The sequence below is a fragment of the Leptopilina heterotoma genome, unplaced genomic scaffold, assembly GCF_015476425.1.
Source record: "Leptopilina heterotoma isolate Lh14 unplaced genomic scaffold, ASM1547642v1 Lhet_123, whole genome shotgun sequence".
In the NCBI taxonomy this organism is placed as follows: Eukaryota; Metazoa; Arthropoda; class Insecta; order Hymenoptera; family Figitidae; genus Leptopilina; species Leptopilina heterotoma.
Window position 1 is genome coordinate 3,681,891 of NW_025110842.1, and position 15,605 is coordinate 3,697,495.

The 15,605-nt window shown below is 25.7% G+C and overlaps 1 protein-coding gene across 1 annotated transcript in view; it reads right to left on the minus strand.

Moving 5' to 3' along the window:
- Positions 1–5,202: 5,202 nt before the first annotated feature.
- The window catches only part of LOC122512664 (ubiquitin carboxyl-terminal hydrolase 48-like), a 166,042-nt gene continuing 155,639 nt past the window's right edge, over positions 5,203–15,605 (minus strand). Inside the window, exon 18 of the mRNA XM_043628633.1 lies at positions 5,203–5,727. Coding sequence (XP_043484568.1) covers positions 5,705–5,727 — 23 coding nt within the window. The 3' untranslated portion in view covers positions 5,203–5,704. The remainder of the gene's footprint in view (positions 5,728–15,605) is intronic.

Here is a 15,605-nt window from a genome sequence, read left to right on the forward strand (position 1 = left end):
AAAACGCGTCCTTGAGAGGATTAACGCAACTTCCCTAATGCCTCTCATCGTGAAAGACGATGTGCTAATGTCGTTATAATGACTCCGTCAACCAGTTCTATATATATACATATATATGATTTATTTCTGAATCAGGGGAAGAAAATAAACGAAATTCGGAACAAATGAAGGTTGAGAACTAAGAAATTTTACCCTCCCTTTCCCCCCACTCTTCTGCTTTTATAAAGGTCTGTCGATTTTTGCAAAAACCAACTAATAAAATGACATAAAGTCACATTCACGAAAAAAAACATATTCTATTAAAAGTAAAATCAAGTTTCAATAAAGCAGTTTTTCATTTATCGACATACAATACTTATAATAAATCCCGCATCTCAACCATCGAGTATATCAAAAATCATCAAATTGATTCCTGCGCATGATCATCGGCAACTAAATTCAATCAAAAATCCTTCTTCTTCTTTTCGTCTCGCAATTTTTTCGATGTAAAAACAAAGTGTCGTGTGGACTACCATACATAAGGCAAAAGAGTCCTTCCTTTAGTGTATATATATATATATTTCTCCAACAGTAGCAATGGCAATTCGTGGAACGACGTTTTCAATTCGCGTCGCGTGGATTTTTTGTAATTAATCTTTAGACTCGCGGAGGAGGACGCTAAGGCTCGAGGGTGAGTGTTGCTTTGAGGCAGTGGCACGAAAAAGGGGTGAGGGGAGAATGGGGGGACAGAGAAAGAGAGAGAGAGACTACGAAAGGAAGACAAGTATGCTAGAGAAAGAGAGAATCCAAGAGACCAGTCTGTATCCGCTTTTTGCGGGCGTCAGATGACAGTCGCTTATTTACCGGGCCGCGGCCATCTTGCGCGATCTGACTTAAGGAGGCGGCTACGGAAAGGATGATGATGATGATGATACACACAAGAGAAAAAAACGAAAAAAATTAAATCAGGCGACGGGGACCGAATTAATCGATCGGTTATCAATGTCGATGCGTCTTCTTGATGAGAGAGGGAGAGACGATTATCATCATCATCATCATCATCCTTTCTATATATCGTTTTATACATGTTCTTATTTTATTTCTTCTACTCATTCTTATTCTCATTTATAATTTCTTCTTCTCATTTAGAATTTCTTATTTCTCTTCTCCTTCTCATTTAGAGTTTCTTGTCCCTCGTTCTCATTTATGATTTCTCATTTCTTCTTCTTTGTTTATACAGGTCCAATTGACTGCGAAGGATGGAGCGTCTGCCGAACGAAACCGAGAGTGCGGACAACGGAGCTGCAACGGATTTTCCAGGAAGAAGAGAGAAGAAAAAATAGTTTCTTTGGAAACCTCAAAAGACAAAAATATTCATGCACCACTGGAGGGAGGGGAAAGACGAACAGTTTTTAAAAAATATTCCACAATTTTTTTTACATAAACGGTATTACCCCCAAAAAATTCCATTCTTTTTGGTTTACATTCGTACGTTTTTCTAAATACCTCTAAACGTCAAGAAGTAGGAATAAATTTCTCTAGAGTAGCAAAATCTTCAGTTCGCAGTTTTCAGCCATAAATAAAATTTTTCTCCCCGTGGGGTTTTCCCTTTTTTGTAAACGGTTTTGTTTGACTCGCGTGTATATCGCGAAGAGAGGGCAATTCGATTAACGAGCCGGCAACTGAATAAATTCATTAATTATAGAGATAATAAGTTACATTTCTGTCTTGAGATCCAAGATCGCGATGTGTCTATAAGGGAAGCGACGAGTCGAGTCTTTGCATTCAGGAAAGGAAGCTTAAGTACCCGAAGGAGATAGCGCGAGTACAAAGGGAAAATAGTTAGTAACAAACGGCACATGGTGCTTTTAATTGCTCCTAATTAACATGTTTGATAATTCTCCAGGCTAAACTCCTCTCTATCCGCACCTTAAACTCTCATTGTCGACTATACACTGTCGACTCCTCCTCCTTTCTGACGTATTATAAACTGCCTTTTTAACCCCACCCTCTATCGACGACCTCACTGAACAACCACAAGCGAATGTAAATTCTTCCTAGACACAAAAATCCCCACTTTCGATATACATTTAACTTTTAATTTATTTATATTTCTTTTAATTTACTTGTAGTACTTTTTTAAAATTTACCAATTTTTTTATCTTTATTTGGTTTTATTTTAATTCATCGTCTTTATTTAATTCTGTCTTATTTATTTGTGTTCGCTTCTATAGACTTCGTTGACAATTTAGAAAAAATTTGACAATAGTACCAGTGTTTCATTAGAAAATGGATTCTCGTGGAAGGGAAAAAAAACCCTATCCTCGCTTTTAGACAAAATAGAATGTCTCGGACTGACATTGCGCGTTGTCGAGACGGAGAAAAACGTTAATTAAATTATAGCGCCAATTGCATTTAAGAAGAGGACAGATCTCTGCAACCTATCTAGTCGGGGAATACAGATGAAACAGTCGAGGCACGAATCTCCTTTCATTTGTCATCTCCGCTTTGCGTTTGACTTGCTAGTTTTCCTCCCTATATTGTCTCTCCTCTCGCTTGGAATAGAATTGTCCCACGTTTAGTCGAAAAACCCTCATACACAAACATACACGATTCTCAAACCCTATTTGTACACATGGAAAATTTTATTTTATTTTATTACAAAAAAATTACCTGGAAAATTTCAAATATTTTTCAATTTTATTTTCTTTTTTTAAGAACAAAATTCCAAAAAAAATTCTTAATCTAGAAAATCGATTCTCGACTAGAGAGCAAAAGAGAGAATAGAGGCCGAAAGTTCTTCGACTTCTGGAGTCTCCATGACGCCTCCCTCGTGTTCCGGTTTTTTTTCGCCTTGCCCCCCCCCCCTCCCCCTTTCCCCCCACACACTCTTGGAGTTTCTGTTTTCTTCGCGGGCAAAACTCGTAGACATTTTTTGCTAAGGGAAAAAGAGGGAAAAAAAACCAAACTGACGCTTTGGGATCTTAAAAGTTAAAGACTTCTTTCTTTTTTTTGATAAAAAAAAATTTTTTCAAAATCCGTTTTCTATTCGAATTTTTGAGGTGAAAAATAATTTTCCCTTTTTTTGCACTTAATAGTCTATCGTTAATAAAGATTTTTTTCTCTTACTCTCCTTTGTTTGTCTATAGAATAAGTTTTGCTGGTGTTTCGTCAAGATTAGAGAGCGCTTGATGCGGGTTGTGGGACAAATTAGGGAAAAACCTGGACGACACTGGCATTTGTAAGGATTAAGTAGAAACGATATAAAGAGGCCTGAAAATTCACCCTCAACCCTCGCGCTCCCCCCTTCCTCACCCCCCCCCCCCCTCTCTCTCTCTCTCTCAATGCTGAGAGGAAGAAAAAATATTTAGACATTTATACATTTTATTACATAAAGTAAAAATCAACAATACAGAAAATCCCCTAGATATAAATTATTCAACATAATAATTAAATTTCATTCATTTTGACAAATTTCCTCTCATTTTGAAATATGTTACCTAATTTTTCTTTTTGGAAAAAATAAATTTCATTTTCGAAGGGGGATTAAAGTAAATATTTTAAAATAATTTTTTTTGTTGGGGCGAAGAAAATTTAATTTTTAAATTGAAATGATTTAAAAATATAAATTCTCTATATTCGGGGGGGGGGGGGATTTTTTAATCGAAGGGATTTACAATAAAGCAAAATAATTCAAAATAAAAAAGTGCGGGAAAAATTATATACGATCATTTGGTTGCACCCTTTGGGGAAAGTTTAATTACGCGGTGCCAAGTTTAATATAGTTAAATCCATCGAAAACTGCCGGGCAAGATTGTTTTACGAAAGTAAATGAGGTAATGATGACTCACGCATTTGAAGACCACCTATAGAACAGCAGCCCAAGTCTCCCTCCCCTCTTTACCGAACTAATTAACGCGCACGAGAAGTCTCATCACGCCAAAAGGGATCTTCTTCTTTCATTTTTTCCTCGTTTTTCTTTTTCTCAATACAAAATAATAATTCTTCGCCTTCCAAATCATATTTTCAACTAATTTCGACAATTTTGTTATAGAAACCACCCCCTCTCTCAAAAAAAAAATTATTGGGAAAAATTATTGTATTTTTGTAGTGGTACCTGTAAAAATGGCGGAAGTAGAATCTCATTGTAGAAAGACCTTAAAAGTAATGGTTTTTTACTGTTGTGGAAACACCTTGAAAGTAATGGTCTTTCTACAAGAGAGGAATATTAACAAAATTGTGGTCCTTATACACTGGGAAACATTAATTGAATTGTGGAAATACCTTATAAGTAATGGTCCTTCCACAATTGGAAAATATCTTACAAGTTATGGTGCTTTCACAACAGTGGAATATTAATCCAATTGGGAAACTACCATACAGTTTAAGGTCCTTCTACAAGGGTACAATATTAATTGAATCAGGAAAATTCCTTACAAATAATGGTCCTTCCACAACAGTTGCAATTGTTTCTTCTCACAAAGGTAAATTGACAAAAGTAAAGGTCCTTCCACAACAGTTGCAATTTTATCTTCTCACAAAGGTAAATCGCCAAAAGTAAAGGTCATTCCACAACAGTTGCAATTGTTTCTTCTCACAAAGGTAAATTGACAAAAGTAAAGGTCCTTCCACAACAGTTACAATTTGTTTTCTTCTCACAAAGGTAAATTGACAATAAAAAAGACAAAAATTCGATAAAAAATCTGCAATTCTTTTTATTATCAACCTCACAAACGAGGAATAAATAAACTTTTAGCTCTAAAACGATCCTTCTATCTAAAAACAATTCAAGTCTACTTATATAATGCATTTGTTTATACTTAAACAATTCAAGAGTGTACAAACCAATTGGCTTTATTTTTTTTCGAGGCAAAAAGTGTGGAGAAAAGAACAGAACCCCCGAAAAAAAATCCAATTTTTTCTTCTCTATAAATGACAAACATTTTTGAATCGATACAAAAAAAAATTATCACTCTCTATACTTTCTTATACTCTCTCTCTCTCTTTCTCTCTTTCTTTCTAAATTTTCTCTCCAAAAATTCTAGTTCCTTTTATAAAAAAAAAAAAATTCCCCATAGACAAAAATGACAATTCGCTGAAAAACAAAAAAAAAATTTCACTATCAACGAACAAAAAAAAAGCTGGAAAAAAGTTCAAAAATTAAGATACGAAAAAAATAGTAATGAAAAATTATCTAATGAATAATTATTTACATAACGAAGTTTTTCTACTTTAAAAAAAAATTAAGAAAAAAAAATTACGAAAAAATTTAAAAACGATAATAAATTACGATTTTTAGTATTTTTTTGAATAGAAAAAAAAATTAATAATAATTGTCAGACTTGTGAATGTAAAACTAAACATACGCGCAACACACATACATTTTTTTAACATCATTTGAAAAATTTCTATTATTATTATTTTAACTATTATTTCTATTATTATTTTTTTAATTATTTCAATTATTTTAACTATTTTTAACTATTATTACTATATTCTTATTCTTATCACTATTATTATTTGTTTTTTTTCATCATTTTTCTTACTATTCTTATTACAAACTATTATTATTATTTTTTTATTACTATTATTATCTCAGTCGAATTGTTATTTTCTTCTTGCAAATGAAAATCGTAGAAAAATATTATTTTAATTCTAAATTTACAGTAGTATTTAAAAAAAAAAAAAGTTGTGAACTTGTTTATTGTGTCACTGGTGATGCGCATCAGCTGTGAACTAATTCGGTACCTGAAACAGAAAAAAATTTTTTTTTTGTTAATTTATATGGTAAAAGTTAATATAAATAAACGTTAATAAATATAAATAATCAACCGTTTATAAATAACTATCAACAAATATAAATGAATATCAAGAAATATAAATAAATATAAATAAATATAAATAAATATCAATAAATATAAATAAATATCAATAATTAACAATAAATATCAATAAATAGAAATAAATAAATTTTACAATAAAAAAAATTAAAAAATAAAATAATAGTTTTCCACTTCTCTTAAAATAAAATTTTTCTCAAAAATTCAATTATTTGTAGAAAAATAATAAATTTTTTCGCAGGAATTCAATTATTTAAAAAAGTTTTAATAAAATTCTTGTAAAATATTTGTAAAAATATTTGAAAATAATTAGATTCATTTCAAGAATTTTATCAACATTTTTTCAATTAATTGAATGCTTTTGAGAAAATGTATAATTAAAATTGTATTAAAAATAATTTAATTCTTGTCAAGATTTTTATTAAAATTCTTTAAAATAATTGAATTGTTTCGAAAAATTTATTACAATTTCCTTGAAAATAATAGTTTTCTTTAATAATTTTTACTTAAAATTTTGAAAGTAATTGAATTTTATGAAGAATTCAATTATTTTCAATAATTGTAACAAAATTCTTTGCAAAAAGTCAATATTTATAAATAAAAAAAATTTTCGTAAATAATTCAATTATTATTTTTATATGAATAATAAAATTCTCATCAAAATTTTACTTATTTTTATTTTATTTTAATTTTATAAAAATTCCCAGAAAAAATTTAATTATTTTAAAAAAATAATTGAATTTTTTCACAGAAATTCAATTATTTTTTAAAAAAATAATAATGAATTTCTTCGCAGAAATTTGATTATTTTTAAAAATTAATAAAATTCTTCAGAAGAATTCAATTAATTATTAATTTTTTTAAATAAATTTTTACGCAATTATTCAATTATTTTCATAAATAAATAAAATTTTTTACCGGGATTCAATTATTTTTATAAATATTAAAATCATTTTTAGATATTCAAATATTTTTATAAATATTAAAATTTCCGCTGGAATTCAATTATTTTAAATACAATTTTAATAAAAATTCTTCTGAAAAATTCAATTCTTTTTTTTTTAATTTTTCAAAAATTCAATTATTTGCAGAAATAATAAATTTTTTGCAGGGATTCAATTATTTAAACATGATTTATTTTAATTATTTCAATTATTTTTAATTGAATTCTTCGAAAAATGAAATGATTCTTAAAAATTATATTAAAATTCTTTGAAAAATTCAATTATTATTAAAAGTACATATTAAAATTATTCTCAGAAATTCAATTATTTTGAAAATTTTTAATAAAATTCTTCTCACAAATTCAATTATTTTCACAAATATAATTTTTCACTGGAATTCAATTATTTTTATTCAATATTCATGATTTAAAAAATTCTTCGAAATTAATTGAAAAATTTTAAAACAATTTTTTTTTCCCGATAATTGAATTATTCTTTTGTAGATAATTACTTTTTTTTTGAAGAATTTCATTAAATTTCTTAAAAATAATATAATTTTTTAAAGTAATTTTAATTGAAAATTTTTTGAAAATAATTGAATTTCTCAAAAGAATTTTATTATTTATAAAAATAATTGAATTCTTGACAAGAATTTTACAATTTTATAAAAATAATTAAATTTTTTATTTTAGAATTTGTTGAAAATAATTGAATTTTTATTCAAACTTTTGAAAATAATTGAATTTAAATAATATTTTTAAAAATGATTGTATTCTTCTGGGTAAATTTGGTTAAAATTGTATTAAAAATAATTTGTTATCAAAATTGAATTTTATTGTTAAAAATGTTTGAAAAATTTTTCATTTTTCATTTTTCTTTCTCGACCGTCGCGTAACGTTCGCCCTTTTTTATTACCTCGATAGACAGAAAGTTTTTCAAAATAAAAATCCTCTAATCTAAAAATACTCTCAATTAAAAAATTTATTTAAAAAAAAAATTAATAAACAATGCATTTCAAAATAATTAATAAAAAATTTATTTCAAAAGAATTAATAAAAACTTTATTGAAAAAAAATAAAATTTTTTTTACTTTTTCATTAAAACTAAAATAGTTAGAAATTCTTATTTCAATTTTAAGTAAAAAATTTAATATTTCGCCGAATAACTAAGAAAAATTTATCCCTTTCTTCTGTAATTTGTAAAATCAAGTGGAGATTTTTCTTTTTTTTTCTTTTTTTTAAATTTTTTTTTCATTTTAATAAGAAAAATTTGCTATAAATGAATAATGGGGAAAATTGTTTCTAAGTGATTTATAAAAGATTTGATAAAGAGGGACACAAGTCTTTCTCTGTTTTTGTTATTAGCTAAGTGTATATAGAAGCTTCTGGTTCGTGTTACTACACAGGGAAGTTGAATTATTATTTTTGTCGCCTAAAAATGAAACTCGATAAAAAAAAATCAGTAGATAAAAAAAGAGTGGGAGAAAAAATGCTTTTTTTGGAAAAATAAATTTCTTTTTCCAGTTTTGTTCAAATTTTTAACTAAATATTTAAACAAAAAGACAAATTTCAAAATAATTTGCGAAAAAAAATTCCAATCAATGATTTAATTAATTAAATTATTATTATAATGAATTAGAATTAATTTCAAGTCTATTTTATTTTTTTAACACAAAGAAAAAAAATGATTTTTGTTCAGTATTCTGACTTTTTAAAAAATTTTTTCATATAATTTTTTCTTCTAAGCATAATTTTTATTTTAGTTATAATTATTAATTTTAGTTTTTACATAATTGCAATTCTTTTATATATTTTTTTTACTTTAATTATAATTATTTTTTTAGTTTTTACATAATTATAAAGTTCTTATATAATTATAATATTTTAATGTAATTGAAAATGGTAATTGAAAATTATAATTAAAAATTTAATTGAAAATGAAATTCAAAATTATATAATTGAAAATTATAATTGGAAATTATAATTGAAAATTACAATTGAAAATTATAATTGAAAATTACAATTAAAAATTATAATTGAAAATGATACTGAAAATTATAATTAAAAATTATAATTGAAAATGATACTGAAAATTATAATTGAAAATGAAATTGAAAATTAAATTGTAAATTATAATTAAAAATTGAATTGAAATTAAAAATGAAATTAAAAATTATAATTAAAAATTTAATTGAAAATTATAATTATAATTAAATTGAAAAATGTAATTGAAAATTTTTATTGAAATATGTAATTGAAAATTTTTATTGAAATATGTAATTGAAAATTTTTTATACTAAAGAAATAATTTTAGTTATAAAAAATATTGTTTCAATAAAAAATTGTATAAAAAAATATTGTTGATAAAACAATAATAAGTAATAAAAATTAGTAATTGCAAAAAACACTTTAATTAATAAAAAAAAGTCATGTTAATGAAAACAAAAATAATGACAAAAATGAAAAGAAAAATATAAAAAAAAAATAAAATAAAAAATAAATAAACAAAAATATAAACAAAAATAAAATAAAAAACAAACAGAAGAAAATAAAAACAAAAATATAAACAAAAAAATCACTATTTAAAGAATTCATTTTCTGATGCGGATCAATATTATTTTTCACCTTAGAATTCAAAGAAACTAATTATTTTATGAATCAGCCTTAAATTTTTCCAAATTAAATGAAAATTATACTCAAAAAGCGTCTTGACACATGCATTTAAAAAAAGTAAAGATAAAATTTAATAGAATTTTTTTTTCTCGCTCCATTCTAAGAGCCATTAGCACTTTTCTCTCTTTTTTTTTTCTTTTTTCGAAAATTAGGGTTAAACGCATCAGTAAAATTAGAAACTAATTTTAATCTAGATTGCCAGGAAATTTGTATCAGCAATTTTCGTTTAAAAGGCTAAATTTTCTAAAATGATGATGTCAACATATTTTTGAGTGTATTTTTTTTAGATCAGATTTTTCAAGTCGCACTTTAAATGGCATTTTCCGTTTCCGACGTATATATGATATACATTTATTTGACGCCTTTAAAAATATTTTTGTTCTTTTCACACACTAATGGATAATTAATGACGCTCTCAAAACACGGAACCATTATCGAAAATCGTTTCGAGAAATTGCTGCAATCCTTTTTTTTATCCCGTATATGTCGAATTTAAGTCTTTAAAAACCGATTCATATTTTTTTAAAGGATTATTTTTTTTTTTTTTTTTTTTTTTTTTTTTTTTAAAGAAAAGTGAAATTTTGAAAATTTATTTCGATTTCTGTAAATGTTTTTTTAATATTCTATTAGTAAATAAGTAAATTTTTTAATTTCAATATTTTTCATTCAATAAAAATATTTGTCATTGAATAAAAATATTTCCCATAGAATAAAAATACTTTCCCTTGAAAAAAACTATTTTTCATAAAAAAAAACTTTTTTATAACTAAAAATATTTTTATTTTAATAAAAAATATTTTTTATTGAATAAAAATATTTCCCAAAGAATAATAATACTTTCTCTTGAATAAAACTATTTTTTATTCAACAAAGAAACTTTTTTAGAACTAAAAATATTTTTTTTTTTTTGATAAAAAATATTTTTCATAGAATAAAAATACTTTTCCTTGAATAAAACTATTTTTTATTCAAGAAAAAAATTTCTTTAGAACTAATAATTTTTTTTTTAGAATAAAAAAATATTTTTCAATGAACAAAATTACTTGTTTATAACTAAAAATATTTTTTTAATAAAAAACTTTTTTTCATTGAACAAAAATATTTTTTGGTAACTAAAAATATTTTATTTAGTTCATTTTATTGTTATATGAAAAACATTTATTTGTAATTTATTTATTATTTAATATTTTTATTTATTTTATTATTATTGTTTATTTTAAATAATTGCCATTAATTTTCATTTTTTTACGTATTTTAATATGTACTATTAACAATTTGTAGAAACACCTTAAGAGTTATGTTTTTTTACAATTGTGAAAACACCTTGATGGTATTTCCACAAAACTTACTTTTTAATGCTAAAAAAAATATTATTTTCGAAAAGTTAAATAGTTACTAATCAAAAATTGAAATGAAAATATTTTTTAAAATTGTACGAACAACTTGAAAGTCAGGATTCTTTTACGCAGTTGTGGAAATATCTTAATGATATTTCCACAAGAATTATTTTTTAATGTTGACAAAAATTATCATTTTCGAAAAGTTAAATCTGCATTAAGCAAAAATTATAGTGAAGCTATCGTTTGCAATTGTAGAAATACCTTAAAAGTGATGATTATTTTACAGTTGTGGAAATACCTTAATGATATTTCCGCGAGACTTATTTTTAAATGTTGAAAAAAATTATCGTTTTCAAAAGTTAAACATTCATTAATCAAAAATCATAGTGGAGATATCGTATACAATTGTAGAAATACCTTAAAAGTGATGATTATTTTACAGTTGTGAAAATACCTTAACAGTGTTTCCATTTTTTAATAATAAAAAAATTATGATTCTCAAAAAGTTAAATAGTCATTAATCAAAAATCATAATTAAGGTATGTTTTACAATTGTAGAAAGACCTTAAAATTGATAGTGTTTTACAGTTGTGGAAATACCTTAATGGTATTTTTACAAGACTTATTTTTTAATGCTAAAAAAATTATTATTTTCTAAATGTTAAACAGTCATTAATCAAAAATCATAGTAAAGATATTTGTTACAATTGCGGAAACACCTTAAAAGAGATAATTCTTTTACAGTTGTGGAAACACCTTGATGGTATTTCCATTTTTTATTGCTGAAAAAATTATTATTTTCGAAAAGTGAAATAGTCATTAATAAAAAATCATAATGAAAATATTTTTTCTAAATGTAGAAACACCTTAAAAGTGATGGTTTTTTTTAAAGTTGTGGAAATACCTTAATGGTGTTTTCACAAGACTTATTTTTTAATGTTAAAAAAAAAATTATTATTTTCCAAAAGTTAAATAGCCATTAATCAAAAATCATATAGTGGAGATAGTAATGAGTCATTCGATGATTTTCCATTGACATAGAGAAGAAAAAAAAAGAAAAATGAAACAGCGATCAAAAGAAAGGGGTGAAAACCTCGTCATTTCCGCGTGAACGAAAAACGTCTCGGGAAAAGTCAGCCAAGCGCGAATCGTATTATTCGATCTCCTACACTATCACTCTATAAAAGGATCACATACTTTGATTTATATATATAAATAAAGTGGAAGGATCAACGATATAGGAAACAAAAGAAAATTCCCTGTCACTATTCGACTGTGGCAAAAGTTTATTCTTTATATGAAAGTAGAAAGTCAGAATATAAGAGTTAGTATTTTTTACGTTACAGTATATTATTGTACTCACAACATGACAAATAGCAAAAAAAACAATATTTTTTTAAAATTTTTAATTTTTTATTATTTTTCATTATTAATTAATTATTCATTATTAATTCCACTGTTGTAGAGGGACCATAATTTGTAAGGTGATATTCTAATTTGGTCCTTTGTAGAAGGACCATAATTTATACGGCATTTCCACAATTGGATTAATATTCCACTGTTGTGGACGGACCATAACTTGTAAGGTATTATCCAATTGTAGAAGGGCTATTATTTGAAAGGTATTTCCACAATTTAAACAGTAGTTCCCCAGTTGTAGGAGAAACACAATTCGATTGATATTCCACTGTTGTGGAAGGACCATAACTTTCAAGGTATTTCCAAATTGTGGAAGGACCATAACCTTTAAGGTATTTTCCAATTGTTGAAGGTCCATTATAAGGTATTTCCTAAAATTAGATTAATCTCCCCTAATGTCAAAGAACTACCACTTTTAAGGTGTTTCTACAATTAAAAAAGGTATTTCCACAACTGCAAAGAATTACTTTGAAGGTGATTCTAAAATTTTGAATGAAACATTACCTTTAAGGTGTTTCTACAACTGTCAAAGAACCACTTTGAAGGTATTTCTACAATTGTAAGAAAATCATTGACTTTAAGGTATTACCACAACTGTAAAAGAATCACTTTGAAGGTGTTTCTAAATTTGTGAAAGAACCACCACTTTTAAGGTGTTTCTACAATTCAAAAAGGTATTTCCACAACTGCAAAAGAATCACTTTGAAGGTGTTTCTAAAATTGTGAAAGAAACATTACCTTTAAGGTGTTTCTACAACTGTAAAAGAATCACTTTGAAGGTGTTTCTAAAATTGTGAAAGAACCACCACTTTTAAGGTGTTTCTACAATTCAAAAAGGTATTTCCACAACTGCAAAAGAATCACTTTGAAGGTGTTTCTAAAATTGTGAAAGAAACATTACCTTTAAGGTGTTTCTACAACTGTCAAAGAACCACCACTTTTAAGGTGTTTCTACATTTGAAAAAGGTATTTCCACAACTGCAAAAGAATCACTTTGAAGGTGTTTCTAAAATTGTGAAAGAAAAATTACCTTTAAGGTGTTTCTACAACTGTCAAAGAACCACTTTGAAGGTATTTCCACAATTGTAAGAAAATCATTGCCTTTAAGGTGTTTCCACAACTGTAAAAGAATCACTTTGAAGGTGTTTCTAAAATTGTGATAGAATCATTACCTTTAAGTTGCTTCTATAACTGTCAAAGAACCACTTTAAAGGTATTTCTACAATTGTAAGAAAATCATGACCTTTAAGGTGTTTCTACAACTGCAAAGCGAAAACACCTTTAAGGTGTTTCTATAATTATAAAAGAATAAAGGTACTTTAGGTATTAAAGTATTTAAGGCATTTCTACAATAATTACTTTATTATTATTAATTATTACACATTATTTTATTATTAAAAAAAATTTTTTCATTTTTTTTTTATTTGTTTTTTAATTGACCAAACTCGAGAGGAGAGGTTTGTGCAGTAAATTTTTTTAAATGTTCCTTTTGCGTGGGCTTAAAAGTTATTTTTAGGGATAAAATTAGAAAGAAAGAAAGAAATTATTTTTCTCCTCTCTCTCTCTCTTGAAAGTAAAATTCAAAAAGATATTTATGCCATTGGCGTTTTCATGTTCAGTGCCTTTAATTTCGAAAACGTATTCCTTGCACTGTTGCACATGTATACGATAATGTAATAATAAGTATAACTTTCGAAACATTCTGAGAGCAATTTTTAAAACTCAAGACTGACCATTATGTCGTTTTGCCCACACTCTTCCTCCACCCCCTCGCCCCTTACCCCTTCTCCAATACTCTTTTAAAGCTCCCAAGAAGAAGACGAAAAAAAGAAAAGAAATGAGAGAAAGAGAGACATTTTTGCCTCGCAAATTGAATAAAGAATGGTTATTATCTGATTTTTTTTTCTTATTTTGCTCTTTCTACTCTCTTTTTAAAAAAAAAACGATGTAATTTACGAAAATTTAACAAATTTAACGAATTTAACAAATTTTGACAAAAATAAAAAGAAATTGTAATATTTCTTTTCATTTTTAAACTTTAAACATTTTTTTGTAAATAATTTTTCTTGTGTGAAGAAAAAATTATTTTTCTTCTTTTGATAGTTGTTTGCTTCCGGTTTCCTAGGAGGGGTGTGGGAGGGGGAGGCTCTCTCTCTCTCTATCTTTCTCACTTTCGAGTTAGTGTCCTTTGGTTATTAATGGTTTGGCGTACTGGGTTCATTAGAAGTAACGAAACTCGGAGGCGAGCATTCAGGAACACGCGCCATATAGTTTCCCCTCCTTTACCCAAAAGCACGTCATATGCACCCACGGTACAAGCTTCCAAATTAGCAACGTATATTATATTTCGACACAAGTTTACTCTCTCTCTCTCTCTCTTTCTTTTTTTTTGCAAATATTTCTAAATTCCACCAAAGAGTTACAAATACATAAAATTATTTTCCCACAAAGAAGAAAAATACAAAAAAAAACTGAGAAGGACCAAAAATTTTCATTTTTTCATTTTTCAAAAAATCTGATTTTGAAAATTTTTCTTGCTATTAAAATTTTTGAAAGAAGGTAAATTTTGGAAAAGTAATTATTGCAGTAAATTTTCTATAGAAAAATAAAATGTATTTTGCAAAAGACTTTTATTTTCAGTAAATTTGATATTATTGTAGAATTACCATTTTTTAAGGAAACAAAGTTTCAAAATCCGAATTTTGAAATTTTAAGCTAAATTTAAAAATATAGATTGCTTCCTATTGTTTTTTCAACTTAAAATTTTATTAGAATTTAACTTTGTGTATTTCAAAATTCAGAAGAATTTTTTTAAAATTATTTTTTAATAGAAAACTCAATTTTTGAAAAAATCCAAATTTCGTTTTTTGAAAAGACAAAATTTTGTCTTGATTCAAACTTATGCAGTGTAGGGAATTAAGATTTTATTCTCATTCGTTTTCAAAGAATTAAAAAAAAAAATTTTAAATAGAGAATCCAATTTTTGGAAAAATCCCAATTTCGTTTTTAGAAAGAAAAAATTTTTCCTTTATCCAAACTTATCCGAAATAAAAATTTTAATTCTCATTTAATTTCATTTAATTTGCTTTCAAAGACTAAAAAAAAAATTTTTTTTAATAGAAAACCCAATTTTTGCAAAAATACCAATTTCTTTTTATTTGAAGGGGCAAAATTTTGTCTCGATCCAAAGTTATGCAGTATAGGAAATTAAGATTTTATTCTCATTCAATTTCATTTAATTTGTTTCCAAAGACATAAAAAAAACAATTTTTTTAAATAAAAAACCCAATTTTTTAAAAAATCAAAATTTTGATTTTTTAAGGCAAAAGTTCTGTTTCTAAATTAAAATTATTAAAATAATATTTAACTTCTATTTATTTTTGTCTCTAAATTCCTTCAATTCAATATTCA